At 35.9% G+C, this 20,796-nt stretch overlaps 2 protein-coding genes and 1 pseudogene across 5 annotated transcripts in view; 1 reads left to right on the top strand and 2 right to left on the bottom strand.

Annotated features, from left to right (window-relative positions):
* PPP4R3B (protein phosphatase 4 regulatory subunit 3B) overlaps positions 1–16,354 on the top strand; it is an 85,069-nt gene extending 68,715 nt beyond the window's left edge. For 2 of the 4 annotated variants that reach the window (XM_044663350.1, XM_044663348.1), the window contains 6 exons: positions 4,116–4,274; positions 5,414–5,583; positions 8,093–8,232; positions 9,127–9,311; positions 10,888–11,090; positions 15,331–16,354. In XM_044663350.1, the coding sequence (XP_044519285.1) occupies positions 4,116–4,274; positions 5,414–5,583; positions 8,093–8,232; positions 9,127–9,311; positions 10,888–11,090; positions 15,331–15,426 (953 nt within the window). In that variant the 3' untranslated portion in view covers positions 15,427–16,354. The remainder of the gene's footprint in view (positions 1–4,115; positions 4,275–5,413; positions 5,584–8,092; positions 8,233–9,126; positions 9,312–10,887; positions 11,091–15,330) is intronic. The other 2 variants (XM_044663349.1, XM_044663351.1) reach the window with 2 other exon arrangements.
* LOC123236576 lies at positions 666–2,047 on the bottom strand (annotated as a pseudogene).
* A 2,353-nt stretch (positions 16,355–18,707) lies between the features above and the next one.
* The window catches only part of CFAP36 (cilia and flagella associated protein 36), a 126,888-nt gene continuing 124,799 nt past the window's right edge, over positions 18,708–20,796 (bottom strand). Inside the window, exons 8-10 of the mRNA XM_044659475.1 lie at positions 20,217–20,362; positions 19,419–19,565; positions 18,708–18,891 (exon numbers count right to left, since the gene is read on the bottom strand). Coding sequence (XP_044515410.1) covers positions 18,790–18,891; positions 19,419–19,565; positions 20,217–20,362 — 395 coding nt within the window. The 3' untranslated portion in view covers positions 18,708–18,789. The remainder of the gene's footprint in view (positions 18,892–19,418; positions 19,566–20,216; positions 20,363–20,796) is intronic.

The raw sequence follows: 20,796 nt of genomic DNA, 5'->3' as shown, positions 1-20,796 counted from the left end.
CAGTTCCTGACCTAAATAGGAAGTGCTTAATGTTTTCTTCCTCCCTTTCTTCTTCTTTTACTTTCCTTTCTTCCTCTCTCCTTCCCTCCCTTCCTTCTTTCTTCATCAACCATGAAGATTGCTGTGAAGTGCTTGGAGCTTGGTCAGATACAAAGACACCAAAGTCACCCACAGCATCATAGGTCATCTTGACTTTTGTCTTGCCGCAGGACTTGGATGACTCTGAAAAAGAGAGTGAGGCTGACCACTTTGTGTAACTCCTCAATCAAATCCAATTCATTTGCAAGTCAAGATATGACCCCATGGTGTCATCAGTCCTCTTTGAAAATGTAGGAAAAACAGCACAGGAGATTCCTAGAGAGTAGAAAGAAAAGTATGCTTGGGGCTTTCCAGACATAGTGTAGACCTAGAAAGGCAGTTTCATCTGGGTTCCAGGGCAGAAAACCTTTTGAATCTTGTTTATTTTACCTTCCTTCATATATAGTCTGCTGTAATTAGAGTGGTCTGCTAGTTGTTCCCTCATCTCTTAACTCTTAAATTGTGTTAGCACAGAAAAGCCCTTTTTCCTCTTCAGTTTCCTCCCCTTGGGGAGAGAGGCCACTACCCCCTTCTATCAACAATCTCCTCACCTAACCTATTCCCTCCCCTAGTTATCCCTCCTCCAACTAGTGGGCATTGAGCTCCGACACACTGGCATCAAGGACGTTCTCTGCTGTGGTCTTGCCATGCTGCTCCTTGAGGTGGCATCAAATGGCAGGTTTATGGGCAAAGCGCACATCACAGAGCAACGGTACAAACAAGCCCCAGAGTGCAGATTGAGGTGGTCGTGTAGGGTAGACTTCTGCATGAAGCACTTGCCACAAATACCACAGGAGTGTGATTTGACACCTCAGTGGACGCTCATGTGACGGTTGAGGTTGCTGCTATGATGTGGGAACTGCTTCCCACATCAAGGGCACATAAAAATGAAGTGCTGAGCTCTCATGTGGAACACAAGCTTTTCCACACCCTGAAACACTTCTGGGCACTTGGTACACTTGATGTTCTTCAGTGGGTTTCCCACTGGGGAACCCCCTAGTATAGGGCTCCTGATGCCCCCATAACTCCCACTAACTCCACTGCTTCGGGACATAGCGGCTGCTGCCAGGGCTTCATCTCTCAGCCCAAGGGTGATGCCCTCTCCCACTCGACCTCCAGGAAACAGCAATAGACCCTACCCCTCCGTGTCTTCTGTCAGGCTATAGCAGGCCTTCACTACCCTCTGAGGCACTGTACTATCATCAAGGATATCAATAGTTTCTCCAACCTCACTGATGAGGAGTCCACTGCTCCCTCCAAGGCCAAAACCCCCTTCAAGGTGAAGGTTACCCCCAAGGCCAAGGCTCCCTCCAATGCTTCCAGGGGCTTAAGCCTCTGTGCCACCTCCAACGCTGATTCCACTTTGACAATGCAGATATCTGACACATCCTCTTCATCTTCTTCCTCCTCTTCTGCCTTTAGTTCAAGGTCAAGGGGGAATTCCAGCTTCACTGGTTGGAGAAGAGGAGGTGGGGGGGGCTTGGGAGCTGGCTTTGGGGTTCGGGCAGGTGGGAGGAGTGACTTGGTAGAAGTGAGTCCAGTCAATCCAATCCCTCCACCAATTCCATCCTCTTTCAGGCCAATCTTCGGCTCAATGAATTGGCTCGAGGCATTTCTACATTTTTCTACCACATGCTCCATTTGGAGGTAGGACGCTGCAGTCAGGTAGTTGACAATGTCACGGATAGCAAACTAGAGCTCCAGTATAGCAGGAGAGGAGGAGGTCAGCCACGATTCTGGCACTGTGCATCAGTGACACTTGTAGTTCTGAACTGGGATTGAGGAGAAACTGGTCACGAAACGGGGAGCAGGCCACCAAGATTACCTCGTGGCCCCGAAACTTGAGGCTGTCAGCCACGATAGTGACATCACAGAAGCACTCCTCTGCCCGGAGCTGGTTCATATTTCGAAGGGTGGCAGCCTCATGCCCTGGAAGCTGGAATCACAAGACTTCCACTCCAGATGCCATGGTGCTTGGTGTGATGGGGAGTGTTTCCTGGCTCAGTTCCATGCACAGTTTGTTTTTTTTTTCCCTTAATTTCTCCCACCCCACCCCCACTCCCGGGGGCCGGTGGCACCCACCACACACTCCATGTTTTCTATGCTACTTTTACTCTACTGGTAGCTTATAATTCCATCCCTGCCTGAATCCCACACTTCTTAGGTCAGCTTTGCTCCTATTTCACTATCACTTCCTATTTGCTTGTATTTCTACTCCTAGCATATATAGTAAGAACATAATTGCTTTATCTATATAGATAATGTTTTATGCTTTACGTTTACTTAACACTACGTATTGTATCCCTCAGCAAATTTAAAGAATCGTGGATTTAGAGTGGAATCATAGATTTAGAGCTAGAAGGGACCTTTCAGGTCATCCAGTTAAGTCCTTATATCTTACAGGTGAGGAAACTGAGGCCCAGAGAAGTTGTGATTTGACTAGAGTTCATGCAAACAGTAAATGTCTTAAGAATAACCCACATCTTCCAGACTCATAAATCCTAGTGCTCTGTCCACTACACCATATAATGTCTTGGGGGATAGGGATTGTTTTATTAGCATAATGCCTTGAACATAATATAATAGGTGTTTAATGTATGTTTAAGTAAAATAGAATTAAAGATGTGGAAGAGGGGCAGCTAGGGGATTTGGTGAATAGAGAGCCAGACCTGGAGATAGAAGGTCCTGGGTTCAAATCTAACCCTCAGCCACTTCCTAGCTAGATCCTGGGCAAGTCATTTAATCCTAATTGCCTAGCCCTTGCTTAATATCAATTTTAAGCCAGAAGGTAAGGATTTAAAGATGTTTTTAAAAAGATACAGAAGATACTAAAACTAATCTTTAAAAGTAAAAAACGACGGGGGAGGGGATTCTGTCAGGTTTAATATATTTAGTGACCAGTATTAATAAATAAATTTAATTCTTTGTGATATGACTTCCTAAAATGTTGCTGTCATAGTATAGTATGTATCAGTAATTTTTCTATCTATATTCATATGTCAGTGTGTCAAGCAGTATTTCTAGTTAATTCAGTTAATGTATTAAACCAGTGGATATAGAAAAAAAGTCCATTTAAATAGGCTTCAGTACATGGATGGCTTGATTTCTTAAATTAGATATGTATTGATACTTTATTAAATGGCATTGTTTAATTTACATTTTATTGAAATGTCCTTATTTTGAATTTTTTAGGGTAATAATTCTTATATGGTTTCTTATATGAGGAATTTGTGAGTTTCAGGTAGAATTTGACAGCTTCTCTCAAGTCATAAATGTGATTTTTAAATTCTGTCAGTTTTTTGAGTATTTTTCTGTGTGGTTTTTTTCCTTTTCCTTAAATACAATTTGTTCATTAGAATTATTTTTTAAATGTTCTTTTAAAGTCATAGCTTTAGAAATCTGGATCATTATAGAAAATTGATTTTTAAAAATAACATTGAGCAAATCAATAAATGCTTTCATTTCCTTGCCTAGCTATAAAATGTTAGATGTAGAGAAATAATTTAACCCAGCTTCTTTAATTCTTCCATGCAAAGAAACTGAGTCCCTGAAAAGTGGAATCATTTTTCCAAAATCACATTACTAATGGCCAAGTTAGCTAGACTTGTTAGCACAATATTTCTTCCATATTACCACATCAATATTTATTTTTAAACAAAGAGAATATGTTTGAATGTGAAATTTGCAACTCTAGATATCTAGAAACATCAGTATATTTAATCGGAGTTTTTATTATTTCTAATATAAAAATGGAAACAGTATTATAAGTGATACTGTTGAGGAAAGAGCCAAAGGCAAAAATGGTATTTCTAGAGTGTATCTGCTGATAAAATTTGTGACAGTATCAAAAGCACTGGACATTAGTTCAAATGCTATAGAAATGCGGGCTGTTAATAATAATGACAGTAACAATACCAAAATCTCTTTAATTGGTATAAAATTGAACGCTGTCCTCAAAGTAGGTTGTATGAATTTACATTGGTGGATGAGAAGAATTTTCGTATTTCTGTGTCTAATTCATCTTCCTTTTTTAATAGATAACTATCAAACAGCACAGCTACTTGCCTTAATTTTGGAACTACTCACATTTTGTGTGGAACACCACACATATCACATAAAAAATTATATAATGAACAAAGATTTGCTAAGACGTGTCCTGGTCTTAATGAATTCAAAACATACATTCCTGGCATTATGTAAGTAATGATTCAAATAGAACTTCTCTTAAGATGATTCAAGGGCCAATTTTTTAAGTTAAGAAAATGGCATTTATTCACTCATTTGAATTAATGCCCTATGCATTAAAAAGCCAAAACTTCAAAAAAATTGATGGTGGGAAGGATATCGCATATCCTGTCATGGTTTCCCTGAATGTTTCTAAGAAAATAAGTTTTAACTAGTTTTAATTCTAAGAGGGCATTGTGATAAACATCTCATTTCCAGTTTTTGCTTTATCTTCTTTATCAATTTACTCACTTATTTTGGAGCTTGAGTCTTTAAAATTTTTTATAAACTTAGTTCATTTGTATTTTGAACTGTATTAAGAAGTTAGTGCACTAAATAGTAATTATTAGATCTAGAGTCACTTATTGTTCTAACATTAACCCTCGTTAAAGCATTTAGTTGCCTTATTTCTGTTATTATTTCACCTTCAAAATAGAAATAAAAGGCCTATTTGCTAATCCCCTAAAAGGTAATGTCTGCCACTTTCTGCCATTTAATTTAGGGGTTCTATGATTTGCATTTTAAACTGCATACATTTTCATTTAAATTCTAAGATTCACTAATTCTCAAGTGGCATAAAATAAGTTGTCTTTTAAAACTTGTGTTATAATTCATTCATAATTATTACATTATGTTTTAAAATGAGGAGGAGACAAGAGTATATTAGTGCTTAGTCCTAGAAGGGTTGGATTGAAGGGAAAGGAGCAAATATAGATAAGGCTTTTCCTTTTCTTTCCTTTCCTCTCCTCATTCCATTCTCCCCAGGTTAAAAATTTCTACACAAGTAGGGATGAGGTAGTGAGATAAAGGTTTCCTGTAGATACAATTTCACTATGGAATGACCTCTTTAAAAGACTTGTTTTATGAAAACTAAAAGTGCCTGAAAAACACATTAAACAGCTCTTTGGTGACAGCAGGAGCTTATTAATTGATTTTGGTCTTTTGTTCTTGTTTGTTTTGCTTTGGTAGACTGGAGAAGATATAAGTACAGTGAATTACTTTCAAGCTTCAAAAATGTGAAATAAAAGCCAAGTGCATTTAACTTTTTAACTGTGGTTCTTTTAATGTCAGATATGGAAAACATCACCTTATCTTAAATTATTTTTAATAGGTGCTCTTCGTTTCATGAGGAGGATAATTGGTCTTAAAGATGAATTTTACAACCGTTATATCACCAAGGGAAATCTTTTTGAGCCAGTTATAAATGCCCTTCTGGATAATGGAACTCGATACAACCTGCTGAACTCAGCTGTCATTGAATTGTTTGAATTCATAAGAGTGGTAAGTTGAAATAGTATTGAAGAGTCCTTAGTATTTTTTAAATGAAGTTATTAACATCCGAAATTACACCAATTACTCTTTTGTAAAATATATATCAATAAAAGTAAATTCCTTTTATTCCCCATTTCTTACCATTTGTTTTTTTGTTTATTCTGTGTCTGGATTTCTATTTCCAATAAACTAAATTTTCCCAAAGAGCATTGTTCTTTACCCATTTACCTTTTGTTGTCACTAACTTTCACCCTTTTTGGCTAAGTAATACCATCATATTTATTAAAATAATAAACATTATAGAAACACTACTTAAAAGTAAGAAATCAGTAAAATTACAAAAAAGTGGAATTTATTATTGTTATTATAATGTAAATTAAATAAATGAATTCCATTAAATGTAATTCTGCTTAAGTCTGATATATTTTCATATTGTCATTCCCTTTTGAATTTCAAACATGTCCAGTTGAACTGTCTTCTGAAAAGATAGCTCCTTTTTATGGAAAACAAACCTGTACGGCACATCTTGAAATTAATAATAATAGTTTATACCAAAAGCAAATAGAAAATTTCATCAACAACCCATTCCTAATATTTAGGACACTAAAAATGCACTGCATTATTGTACATATAAAAAATGTGTAGCAGAGAATCAAATCAATGAATTCCAGAAATGGAAAGAAAGCAATTACTTCAATCCCTTCATTTTATAGACAGAAGAATTGAGGCCCAGAAAGTTTAATTGACTTGTCCAGGGTCATCTAGTTGTCTAGTGGCAGAAATTGAACTAGAAAAATTCCCTGTTCAAATTCTGGAAACATAGTAACACCAGGTAAGGGATACATAGAGAAGATGTCTCAGTGGAACTCTTGTCAGCAGCAGTGATGGACTGACAAACTAGCCCATGAAGAGAGATTTTTCCTCTCTATAAACTACTCAGTGTGCTAGATAGTTAGGAGGTAGGGGGCAGATTGTCATAAGAGGATGATTCCATTTTAAGCTCTTTTGTTTTAGAAACTATTGACTTCTGTCTCTCCGACTTCTTATCTACATTAAAAGATTATAAAAAGGAATTTAGACATTGTTTAGATGAACTTATGTTTAATATATTAAAAAAAACCAGTAGGTTATAAACTTAAGAAACCTCTTCTTGAATATATACAGCTAAGTGTAATAGTGGATAGAGTACTTAACTTGGAGTCAAGAATTAAGTTGAAATCTGGCATCAGGCACTTCCTAGATGTATGACACTCGACAAGGCACTTGACCTCTCTCAGCCTTAGTTTCCTTTTCTGCAAAATGGGTATGATAATGGTTACTGCCTATATAGTAATTTATTAGTGTTATATACTCACTACGCTGATACTGATGGTGATGCTCTCCTTCTACAATGATAGTGCCACTAAGACAGTGTTAATAGGGTGTGAGGTGTTTTTTTTCCCCCAGTGGTCTGTAAAAACTTGTGCTGCTTCATTTATACTCCCTTGCTAGATCTCCCTGAAACAAAAGACATGTATCTTTAAAATAACTGAAGTTAAGTGAAGAGTCATAAAAGGAGAGAGGAGTTGGTCTTTCAGGAAACTGAAGTTAGGACTTTAATAAAACTGAGGAAATTGGCTAAATAGTAGCAGAACACTATTCTACCACTGATACTTTCTACTTTAGTGATCTTGGGTGAGTCATTAAGTCTTCTGAGCCTCAGTTTATTCACCTATAAAATGAGAAGATTAGATTAAATGACCTCTCGGGGCCTTGTCAGCTCTAGTGCAAACCAGTTTTTTCTTTAAACATTTGAGCAAGCAAAACAATATTGAGTTGAGTTCGAAGTTTTCATGTTTGATGAAACCCCACATAGAACATAAACCTTTTGTTCTTAAATACAGGATTGATGATACTGTCATTTAACCACTCTGTTTTGGGGCTTCCCGTTTTTTGCATTTTCTGATTCAAATGCCAGAGGAAACTTCTTAAAGACTAAAGTTCCTTAATTTAACCAACTTCCTGGAGTTTTCTTTTTGAGAAATAGAATATATATATCTTGACACATCATAATGACTATAGTCTAGGATCATATATCAATAAAAAATAGGAGAACCCTTTGCTCCCATAAATTGGGGTTGGTCATTTTGGTTCATTCAAAACATAAAATGGAATTCAGAAGGAGTTGATACTATGAATAGTTACTCTGCAAAGACTATACTGTTAGAGAATTCTAGGACCAATTCCTGGAGTGGAATTCTAGGTACATAGTTCATCAGTCCTATGTCATATAAATTGAGATAACTGCTTATTTTTTTATGTAACCATGACCTGTTTCCAAAACAGTGAAATGGAAGCTCATTGAAAGTTTTCTACAGAATATTTGCATATGTAAAAAATACATAGGGTATTTTTTGGAAGGTGATTTAAAAAAAAAACTTGGGGGCAGCTTTATAATTATAAACATTTTTATTTTTCTGAAAAATACTGTGGGATAAGAAAAATTATGTGGAATGTAAATTTTTTTGTGCTTATACAGGAAGATATCAAGTCTCTTACTGCACATATAGTTGAAAATTTTTATAAGGCCCTTGAATCAATTGAATATGTTCAGACATTCAAAGGATTGAAGACAAAATATGAACAAGAAAAAGACAGACAAAATCAGAAACTGAACAGGTATTGTTTGTGTTTTGAAATTCAAACCTATAATGAAGTCAACTTCCAAAAGTGATCCATATTTTTTTGATATTACAAGCATACACTACTTTACATCATTATTTGATTCTGTGAAAGCATAACTTCAGGTAAAAGGGTTATATAAAAAAGGTTATATAAATGGGAAGTATCTTCTTAGCCAAGGCAGAGGATAGGAGTTGACTGGGGCAATTAAGTAGAAGAATAAGATTTAAAAAGTTAAGCGAGCCAGGAATCTACATAGGTCTACATTACACTGGCAAAGATCCTTAATTGAACACAAAGTCAAGTGGCACCAAGTCATAGAAGAGGACATGATGAAGCTTAAAACTGAATCTAGGAGTGTTTTGCTGCTTAACAGAGGCATTGGAGATAATAGAGTCTATAGAGAATAGATCATTTGGCTGGTATCTACTAATTGAAGGGACTACAAGGAGAAAGTTGTGATATTTAAGTGGGGGTTTAGTTATGAAAACTTTTGTTAGCAAAATTTTCTGATTTTTGTGGGTTAGGGCAACTCTATGTGGGGATACCTTACCTTTGTGGAGATAGAATCTCCCTAGAGTTTTTTTTCTCTTTCACACTTAATAATAAAATAACAACACAATAGGAGTATTAATACTCTTTTTTTTTTCCGTAATGAAAGATAAAATGGATGACTTTGTTTTAAAAACCCTCATGTTTTTAACTTAAAATAGATTTTTGTGGGATCTTAAAATACCCTAAAATATTTTCAGACCGACCTGTTTGTATTCTCATCATTCTGTTATGATTTATTCTATCCAAAATCTACTCCTCCTGGTTCCACATCTATAATTTTTTACAGTTTAAAAACTGGTCACAGAACTTGAGTCACCCGTGATATATTTATTACAGTGTACCATCTATATTGCGTAGCAACAGATTTCGCAGAGATGCAAGAGCCTTGGAGGAAGATGAAGAAATGTGGTTCAATGAAGATGAAGAAGAAGAAGGCGAAGCAGTTGTGCCACCAGGTGAAAAATCCAAGCCAGAGGATGATTTTCCAGATAGCTATGAAAAGTTTATGGAAACTAAAAAAGGTATTCATTTTAAGCATTTTCTTTGCTGTATCTTTTTAATTATTTATAGAGAAGTCATGAGATGTCATTGCCTTCTGTGAAGGACGAATTGTATTTGTACAAAATGCATGAGATATTTTACACTAAAAGTTTCAAGAAATACTTTTCCAGTCTTCCAAATCATGAATGAACCTGAGCTATTCAATTTTCGATTTAGAAGTTTTTTCCAAGTATAAGTTGAGTTATTTGTTTCAAAAGATAGACTTTTAGTTTTGCATGCAGCCACAGTTAATAGCTTTGTCTTGATATTTGATACTTTGAAAGAGCATTGTCGGACTTTTTGTTACATGATATGAATGGCCTTAGAGTTTCCTCTGCCCTGTAAATTGCCAATTTAGATTTCCATTGAAGAATCTTAGAACCGGAAGAGACAGGAACATTTAGGCAGCTCAGCGGATAGAGAGCCAGGTCTGGAGGTAGAAGGTCTTGGGTTCAAATATGACATCAAACATTTCCTTGCTTTGTCACCTTGGGCAAGTCACTTAACCCCGATTTCCTAGCCCTTACCATTCTTCTGCTCTGGAACTAATACCTAGTATTGATTCTAAGACAAAAGGTCAGGGCTAAAAAAAATTACAAAGAACTGATAGAAGAATTTAAGACAACTTAATTTCTCTCTCTCATTTTACAAACTGTGATTCATGCAGAATTTAAGCATGTAATCCTAAAGAAAGTTAGATTACTGTAGAGAAAATGGAATTTAGCCCTTCATCTCAATTCATTTCAAATAGCATTTATTGTGTTCAAAGAACTGTACTTCAGATTGTAAGAATTCAAACAAGAAACAAAACATTTCCTTCCCCAGCTCACAATGTGGAAAAAGGGGCTAAGACAAACATAGTAATAGCTATGATACAGTTGATATGATATGAAGCAAGGAGAAATCTGGAGTGATATAGAGGGGTAAAAAATTAGGTTGCCCAGAAAAATAAAAGCAAATTTTCCTCCTTAGACCATTTGTATTTGTTTTGTGCACCTTCAAGGTTTTATTATTCTTGTGGGAGGATTAAAAAGCATTAGTTTTTTTTAATACTTATTTACATCTGATATGATGTGATTGGGAATTTGGACATTTCCTTTAAGGGTGTTTTTACTGACTTTTTTTCCATTATTTCTATCTTAATGGAATTTAATTAGGGGGAAAAACCAACATTGATATTAGAAACAAGGAAGACCTGAGTGTAAATCTTAAGCTTTGACTTTAAACAAGGCATTCCCCTTCTTTTAGGCCTTAGTTTCTTTATCTTTTTTCTAAGGTCTCAATTTGGTCTTCATTCACCACTGCCAAAAAACACTATCACCTGAGTCTAAGGGAAACAAATTTACTGATATACCCAGACAAGAGTATTGCTTCTTTGATTTGCTCCTCACATACTACTACAAACACTAGCCTACCATTCCATTCCTAAAAGACCCTGATTATTGTCAAGGTCAGGCTATAAGTGCCTTTGATCATCTTAGGCTTTGAAAATCCAATTAGGATATTTTCATTTGTGAACATAAATTAATGTATATTCATGTTTTATCTTTGATTTAGCAAAAGAAAGTGAAGACAAAGAAAATCTTCCCAAAAGGTCATCCTCTGGTGGCTTCAAATTTACTTTCTCTCATTCTGCCAGTGCTGCTAATGGAGCAAATAGTACAAACAGTAAATCTGTAGCTGCTCAAACAACACCAGCAAGTTCTAATGGATCTTCTTCAAAAAATACAAACTTGACTACATCCGTGACAGCCACTAAGGTAAGTAAATTGGTGGGGGTTTTTATTTGTTTGTTTTGATTACAAAACAAAACATTACCCTGGTTAGAAGCAATGGTATGTCACTTTTGATAATATATTCAAAATTGGCTAAAGCTTCTGTTACCTATTATCTTCATCTAGTAACTAATTAATAGGTTTTTAAGTTCAAATAGCTGTGTTTGTTTTAAACAGAAGTTTTTGTGTGTTTTGTTTTATTCTGCATTTATTACATGCTACCACCTCAAATAGAATGTATTGAACATGATTTTCAATGATTTCAGAGATCTTATATGAATACTGGATTATGTTAACATACAGAAATTTCTACCATGCTAAATGACCCAGTTCCTATGCTTCCTGAATTCTTGTATTGATTTTTTTTCCTCTTCCATTGCAGTTATCTGACTTTTCTTAATTTTGTCTATGTCTATGACTCCTAATTTTCTGTTTTTAATTATATTATAGATTTGTAAAGTAGCTATGGAGCCTATTTATAATTTATGTAAAATAAGACTAAATTAGTCTATGAGTCAGGATATAGGGAACTCTTTTTGAGTAAAGTGCATGGGTTTTGCTATGTGAACCTTGTAACATCAAGTCTGTTAAATTAAATTCAGATTTAATTTTTGCTTATGAATTGACAAAGTTAATTCTCATATAGATGGGTGAGGTATATAAGTTGTTTGAACAGTAATCCTTTTATTTCTACCTTAAGTCTTTGAGTTTTGACTAAGACTTTTATGATTATTGTAGATGACAGCAGTCATATCTGACTATGAGTTCCTAACAGGAGCAGTAATTTTAATAAAAATAGTAAATATGAGGCTCCCCAAGTTATCTATTACTAGTTGATAGTTACATGTTGACCTAATGCAAGTAATGAGCTAGCCAGAAACTTGGGGAGGGAAGTGAAAGAGTATGATTGGCTTGTTTCTGGGACTTTCCCTTCAATTCATTTCATACTTTCACTTGTCAGGCTTTCTTCTTCACCTACACCCCCGCAAGAAAGATGTACAGATAAACAAAGCTGCATTTTGGTTCCAGATTTCTCAACATAACATAAATAACATCTTGTTATAGAAGCCTGATGTTTTTCATAATCTTTCACCATCTGCTAGATTTTAAAAACATACAAAGTAAGAGTCAGAAAACAGCAGTTTCTCCTGACAAGATTAGCATTGCTTATTTTTCTGGTGGTGTTGATATAAATGTTCTTCACAGGATTTTATTAGTCCCATTTATTAGACTATCAATTTAGTATTCATTCATTCTCCTGCAGTGTGCCATGCTTTAGAGATACAGAGACAAAAGCAGAATAGTCTTTGCCCTTAAGAAACTTACATTCTGATGAGAAAGATAACAGGAATATATGTTGAAAATATATTCAGCTCAGATGCCAGGGAGTCTTTGTGGAAGGACTTGAGGGTGTCTGGGAGGGAATCAGAAAGACCAGAGAAAGTGGTTTGGGCTTGTAATGCAGGATTTATGCAAGTTCTCTTGCATTTGCAAGATTGCCCTAGGCAATCCTGTCAGTTAGGAGAATGGAACTCTGGCCCGGCAGGTGCCAGTCCCAGGAGCTGACAGTTTGAGCTGGGACTATAAAAACCCCTGCAGAACCAACCTGGGGGTTCTGATTTCCTTGACCTCACCCAGACACCCAGTTACCCCTGGCTTCCCCTTGGGGACCCCGGGAGGTTGAAGGGGGATTTGGGTTGTGGAAAGTGGGCAGGATTTCGATTAGAGTAGCCTAGCAACAGACACCCCTAAACCAATTCATCAACTATTCTGTTAAGCTGGTGGATTATTAATATCAGGTCAGTGCCAAATTATCTCTGGCTGAGGGCTGGTTCCCTCAGCCTGGCCTTACCTTCTAGGTCCATAGCCAACACTTGCCAGTTGCCCCTAGCAACAGCCTCTCAAGAGCCCTAAACCCTCTTACCTCAGTTTTCCCTTCTATGTTAAAATAAAACCCTTAGCCTGAAACTGAGAGACTCTATAATTATTATAACATCATCTTGGGCTAAGGGGCTGAGAAGAGGGGAGAATAGCAACCACTTGACTTTAAAGGAAGTACTAGGCAAGCATCCATTGTATCCAGGAAGTGTGTTCAGTTCCTGTTGAGTTCTGCTTTTACTCCAGCAGGGAGGGGCCCCTCACTCTCCACCTTAAAGGAACCTCTAGGTGGCAGGGAGACCGACTGGGCATCACAGCTCAGGCTACACATCACTGACTAAATCACAGGCTAAATTCTGAAAGGAGACAGGTATGTATGTTGAGGTTGAAAACAAGATGGGAGAGCATTCCAGGCATTGTGAAAGCATAGAAAATAGAGGTATAAGCAATTTTTAAAATTTGAAGAAATAATTTTTAGGAAGCTTGAGAGTAGATCAATTCTATTCTGTTTTTATATTGTTTCTGAGAGGAAACATGATATGATAGATACAGGACCATTGACCATGTTATCTGAAAGACCTGGGTTTGAGGTCTGCTTAAAACACATAGCTAGGTAAAAATGGGCAAATTACTTAATCTCTCATTACCCCCAGGCAGTTCTTTGAGAGTATAAGTTACTGATTTTCAACAGTGTCACTCTACTTTAGGAGATCCCAACACAGATAAATTAGTAAAAAAAAGAGTAGGGAGTTTAGGAGGAATAATAGATTAAATAGTTGAGGAGTGATTTTGTTAACTGATAAAGCTTATAACTAAATCCAAAAACAATATTCCACAAGGATTAAACAGTCATTTCAATTAAAAAGGTCTTTTTTTGTAGGATAAAATTGTAATTTTTATAAACAGCCTAATATTCAGGGTTTGGGGATGGTAAGGAAACTTGACCTATGGCAGTTCATATTTTGTGGGTTTTCAGCTAGCATTTGATAGTTTGATGGGTGAGAATTGGTCTGCAACATTTCAGTCCTTAATTTAGCTATTTAAATGAGGGGTTATTCATAGATGATCAGTTATGTCCCTTTCAGCTATAAAAATTTGTTTCTATTATTCTACAAGGAGAGTTACAGAACGGGGAAAGACAACTAGGTGGCTAAGTGGATTGAGGCAGGACCAGAGATGGAGATCCTGGGTTCAGATCTGGCCTCAGATGCTTCCTGTGTATCCCTGGAGGAATCACTTAATCCCAGTTGCCTAGTCCTTATTGCCTTGGAACCATCATTTATTATTGCTTCTCAGACAGAAGATAGGGTTTGTCTGTTTTTTTAAAGAGTGGGGAAACTCAATGTTGCTCTTCAGGAGACTTAGGTTCTAATCTAGGCTCTGCCATTTTTTAGTGTCATATAACCAACTACTCTGGGCTTCAGTCTTCTCACATGTAAAAGGAGACCTAATCCCTTCCAGCCCTTAAAATTATAAATCCACTCCAGGTCTTTACTAGTTTGTCTGTTGTATAAATTGCCTATTACATTCCCAGTCCAGTTTCTTGTTGCTGAAATAAGAAATTCTGTAAGTTATAGTTTTTAAGTTGGATGGACCTTTCACTATATCCATTGTCTACAGAAACCAGTAGTTCCAAGATTAGCTCTAAGTTGTTTTTTAGTTTTAGGTGCACTCAATTTCTGTATGTCAGCTATTCTCTTTTGTGTAATACTTCTGGAACCCTCTGATAACACGAATCCAAGATATTGCCCCTGGGTAAAACAAACTGTAATTTCGCTTTTGAGATTTTATGTCCTCGTTTAATCAATTCAATCAAAAGAATCTTGCTGTCCCTAAGACACACCTTTGCATTTGGGGATGCCAAAAGAATATCATCCACAAAATGCACCAATTTACTCTCTTTAAATTTAATAGTTTGTAGATCTCGATTTAGAATTTGAGAAAACTGAGGTGGTGACAGTGAGTTCAGGTGAACATAGACATTTACCCCTATTTTTCTACTCTTGATAACTTCTAATGAAGTGAGAAAACAGTTATCATTACACATCTAACTTTTTAAAATTTTTTATTAGCAGGTATTTTTCTCATCATGACCTTAACATTACCCAGAAGACTGTCATTTGGCCTTCAATTAACACTAATTGATAAAAATTAAATTTCATCACATTTAGATTGCTTTCCTTTTTGCACAGATGTGAAAACTCTGTAAGTTTTCTAGCTAGCTAAAAATTTAGATACCAAGTGTGCAGGAAAAAAATTTCAATTTCTATTGAGTTGGTCCTCTCATTCTGCAAAAAAAGTATCAGTATACTTACATGTTCTAAATTAAGTTTTTATTTTTCAACAGGGAAGTCTGGTTGGCCTAGTGGATTATCCAGATGATGAAGAAGAAGAAGAGGAGGAGGAGACATCTCCGAGAAAAAGACCTCGCCTTGGCTCATAAAAACTTAGATGGGGAGGGGGAACCTCACTGCGGGGTATTACTAAATGCTGCAACTGTTCAGTGAGCTTAAAAGTCTGAATCAGAAAGCTTTCTCCCTTGAACTTTTGAAATAATATACAAGGAGTAGCAAAAGACACTCAGTGTATCAACTAGAAGAGTTTAGTTCTGTAAACACCAGGCTTCCAACGAACTTTTCTCTTTCTAGTAATTAAGGAGTTTGTCTTTCAGGCTGTCAAAAAATGGTGGGTTAGTAGTAATCAGAACCTGGGTGACAGCTTCTCAGCAAGGAAAGTCTCAGGTTTGGGGAGGGATGAGGGAGGGAAGCAGGTCAGTAAAATTTTAATATTGCAGGGTTGCCCCAGGTATGTATCAGAACTAGAAACAATTGTGAAACTTCAGTTGCAAACCCAATAACGTTACTTTTGTAATGGTGCTGGCCATAGTGTTCTTTTATCAGTTGCCTCTTTTAAAACAATTTTTAGGAAAAAGATTTAGCTAGCATAAAAAGTGAAGTTAAACTGTTGGGACCATTTCTTTCAAAATTTAACAGAAATTCAGCCTTTCAGACCATTGGGAGGAAGGCACACCCTGTGTTACCGTGCATGTTTGAATTTTACACACCAGGAATTTCCAGTATGTATTTTGAAGAAAAGCAAGCTGACTTAAAAATGGACGGTTCTGTTAATCTTAACATTTAAACCAGCACTTCCAGAAATCTTGATGCCAGGAATCAGTAGTTTCCCAAGAGAATGTTCTCCAGGAACTTGTTTGTGACTAAAGCAGAGTCCTTTCAGCTGCACCAAAGTACAGTATCAAGTCACTTTGTGCTGTTAGTAAAGCTGCCTTTCTTTGCTAAGCAGCTGTCATACTGTCACATTCGCAACTTGTAAAGCACTAACACACACACACACACACAAACACACACACACAAACACACATACACACACAGAGGTTTTAAATAGTGCTGAACTAAGTGGCATTTAACATCAAGAAGCCATTTTGGACCAAGAAGTTGTTAGAAAAATCAGCATGCAGCACATGAACCTTTTCCTTAAGCAGGGGTAATACAAAAGCTGCTTTTTTTGTTTGTTTGTTTTTTAAGAGTAAAAGCACATTCCATGTACACAAATGAATTGCAAAGATAATTGAGGCAAACAGTTGAAGTTTTATTTTCAAAGAGCAGCAAGTAATCTGTAAATATTTTAATGTTAGTTTGCCCATCTATGATCTGAGATCATGCTAAAGTGAAAAAAAAATGTCCCCAAATTATAATTAATGTGTTAGAAATGATAAAAGCTCAGAACTATGAAACCAGCTGCAATCCACCACATAGAGATCGCCCTTGTAATGTGTTATGGGTCCATTTTTCCTGGAATAGTTTAAACTGAAGCAGTTTCCCTGTTTTGGAGATTTTGTAGTTAATTTTAATTTTAGCTATTGTTTGGAAAAGATGGGCTGTCTGTGTAGATATGAAGTATAGTTTTTTCCATAAACAGAATTTATTTTGTATTAAAAATACCACTGTACTTGTTTTACACCATTTGTATACATGTGGTGATATTAATGCTGAAATGTAAAATTCAGGAATTAAAATGTGACCCTGTAATTCCATAATTACTGCTTTTGTTTGGTTTGTTGTAAATGTAAGTTCACTCAGTTTTGAGATGGCCATTTTAGAGTACCATTAATAACCCAATAAAATTATTCATACTTTAACATTTATTATACACCACTAGGTCAAACAAAGCAAGAATTCTAAACTAGTGAGTTAGAGAATCTATTGTATTTTCAGCATTCTGATTACACTTTAGAGTGGGTGGGCCAAGGGCGAAATAAAATCCAATGTCCCCATTGGGCTCCAGGCATCCTAGAATGGGGCTTCCCTCTCACTTGCACAACTTAGGGTATCTGTCGTGAAAGGTATCCTCCATGTTATCAGGAAAGTGAACTCAGGATGTATTAGACTGAAGACAAGTGTACTTGGAACATTAAGAGATTTCCCCATCAACTCTGGTCTAATAAACCCCTTCTTCCCCTCTCAAAGCCTAAACTATTTCCTTGTGAAATTCAAGGGAAAACAAGCATGAAATGTGCTTTTTTTTCCCTTTTGAGGCTGAAAATGTGACCTGTCCAATATGGATCAAATTCTGGTAACTAAGCACTAACCTGCATCTCACAATTCTAACTTTTTTTTACTAAATAACTGCCATGAGCTTTAAAGAACATTTGCATCACCACAGGAGCCTTTATAGCAAAAATGTGAATGTTTAATGAATTACTGTATTATGGGTTTAGTATTAGAAAAAATGATTACATCATGAGATTCAAATGACTTTTTAAAATCCCTTGGAAGCAGGAAATACAAAGCTTCCACTCTGTTACCATGTCCAGAGCCATCAAACTCAGGCAGACTTAAATTTCTACCCCCCTCCATTTGTACCCTGACTCAGTGAAACAAGTGAAAGCCCACATTTGAATGCCTGGGGCCCTTGTAGATTTTTTAAAGTTACATCTGCCAACATGTATTGGTTATAAATACTATTTTAATAAAAAGTTACATGAAATTGATTTGTGTGTTTTAATCACTAGTTTTGCCCTAATTTATTAATAGCTAGTGATGAAAAATAATAGGCATGTTATTGATTGATGTGGGTAAATAAAGCAGTTGAGCACTAATTTGGCACAGATAAGTTTTTTAATGCCCATAACAAGAAAGGGGTATGTATACCTATTACGGTGTCAATTCCCAGTCATCTGAATTCCAGATTATCCTCTAGTATAGAAACTGAGGATGTTTACAAACATTCCTTATCCACTTGCCTCTGATAGGCTCAGCTAGCTCCAAGCAAACAACCTGCAAAGAGTTCTAAGGATATAGGAGGCACTTTCTAACATTCTAAACAATGACAGAATTCCCTAAATCAAATGAATCTGCTATTAACTGTCATCTGTGATAATCCCTGCTCATTAAAGCATCTGATGGGATGCTTTTAAATCTGCAACATTGCACCAATCCAAACTTCTATAAATAGAAAAGATCTTAAACTTGTAGCTATTATATTACTTTGTTCATTGCAAAGATAACTTCTTTTCCATCAATTTTATACATGTTTTCATTATATTCTTGGCATCACTATTTTGTTTAACTTTTATAAAATTGTATGAATGGAATTTTTTAAGATAAAGACATTACACAAAAATAAATTAGTGCTTTTTGTAGTACAAGAGGTATATGAATAAGCTTAAGTATTTTGGCACTTTTCACTGTGATTAAGTCAAACAAGCTTAGTTTTAAGGATTTAATAATTTATTTTAAAGAAATTCAAACTTCTATGTTATACTAAATTAAGTTTCTTAAAATTATCACTTATTAATAACTTCTTCTTTAAGCTTCTCTGCAATCAATCTCCTCTTTAGTAATGTTTGCTTCTCCTCTGCTGTCATTTCTGGCTTCTCTGCAATTTCCTAAACCAATAAACAAAAATAGAATGCAATTTAAAGTATTAGAACATATGGCTTGGGTTTCTTATGTAAAATGAGGCTGGATAAAGTTCCCCCCTCTAGCATTTACGTCCTGTGATTAATTTTTCTGAAGACAGAAAGTGGCTTCTAATTACAAAAGTAAAAAGGAATATGAGAGTAGCCATGTTTAAAGTATTGTTTTGTTTTTGCAAAACAAGAGTTTAAATTCATATGGTTCTTTAAAGTTACACATGATTTCCCACACTGCACTAACCTGCCAGAAGTTTGAGGACTAAATCTAGATGTGATCTGTCAGCATCATACCAGACTGCCTCATGCCTATTTAAGACCGTTTTTAGATGTGTAAATTCTAGGCCCTTTTGAATATATCAAATGAAATTGAGGCCCAAGAAAGGTTAAGTGAAATTGCCCAAAGGAGTACAGGTTCAAAGTGGTAAAATCAGGCTATAACTTGGAGCATATGTGTCTCCAAATCCAAATGCTTTATCCCTGTGCCACAAAAAGGTTACCTCCTCAGCAGATTTTCCTTTCTGCTGTTCTAAAGTGTGTATTTGTTTGATCCGAGGGTCCTTTTTCATAGACATCAGTTTATCCCTCTTCTGCTTTAGATAGTCTTCTCGTTGCCGAAGCTGTTCTCTTCCAAGTCCTGATAAATTCTAGGAAAAATAAAAGGAACAATTATACAAAAGAAATTAATGTTTGGGTTTTATGCAAGATGGATACCCACAGATGTCTGAATGATTCAACCTACACAAATTCAGATTCAAGATTTTTTTAAAAGCTCTTATCACTTCTGTGTGTGTGCACACCCATGTGTGCATACACACATATATAGTACATACAGGATGTCTTATGCCTCAAAGTTCTTAAAAATATATATATGTATGTTTGCACATACATATGAGAAATTATGGTTCAGTTATATGCTAGGAAAACTCAAATTGGAATTAGCAATTTAAAAAATAAGCAGAGAAGGGAATAAGGAATATTAGAAAGGGATAACGTTTATAAAATGGCAGGAAATTGTGTATTTAAGTTACTGGCAAAGTTATTTGTTGGGATAATTTCCTTAAAAATGGTGGCTACAAAGGGTGCTAGGTCTAGAGTCAAGAAAACCAAAGTTCAAATCTAGTCTCACCCTGGACAAGTCATTTAGTCCCCCTCAGTTTCCTCATTTGTAAAATGAATTCTTAAAGTAGTTGTGAGGACTAGATGAGATGATAATGGTAAAGAGCTTAGCACAGTCTCTGGCACATTATAGGCACTATATAAACATTAGCCACCATAATATTTTCATTATTACTTACTGATAATGGTCCTCCTTCTTTGATCGCCTGTTCCAAACTAGCTGTCACAGTGTCTCCCTTCATTTTGGGAGAGGAGGTTTCAGGTGATATTTCCAAATTTCTTCTTGAAGGTTGTAGTGATCTCCCAGGAAAATGAGCTTTTCCCTCTGGGCAGGAATTTGGTAAAGAAACAAATTAGATCATTATAAAAATATCAAGAGAGGAAGAGTGACATAAAGAAGAGGCCACCCGCCTTGGCATCCAGAAGACCTTAGTTCAAGTTCTGCCTCTGACAAATGCTGTGTTGTATAACCCTGGGCATAGCTCTTAACCTCAGTGCTCTAGGAAGCCTCCTGAGAATAAGAGTTGAAGAGAAGATGCTGATCTGCACAGGCAGAAAGAATTGCTTCAACTCCAAGTTCCCTAAATCAATGAAATCATAGGTCAGAATGAAAAGAGGCCCACCATGTAAAAAGGTAATAAAGAAAATAGGATAACTGCAAAAATTATCCCTCTTCCACCCACCGCTTTTAGAAACTTTAAAATTTGTGTTTACACTATATATATATATATATATATATATATATATATATATATATAT

The sequence above is a fragment of the Gracilinanus agilis genome, chromosome 2, assembly GCF_016433145.1.
Source record: "Gracilinanus agilis isolate LMUSP501 chromosome 2, AgileGrace, whole genome shotgun sequence".
In the NCBI taxonomy this organism is placed as follows: Eukaryota; Metazoa; Chordata; class Mammalia; order Didelphimorphia; family Didelphidae; genus Gracilinanus; species Gracilinanus agilis.
This window is presented reverse-complemented; position numbering and strand designations above follow the sequence as displayed.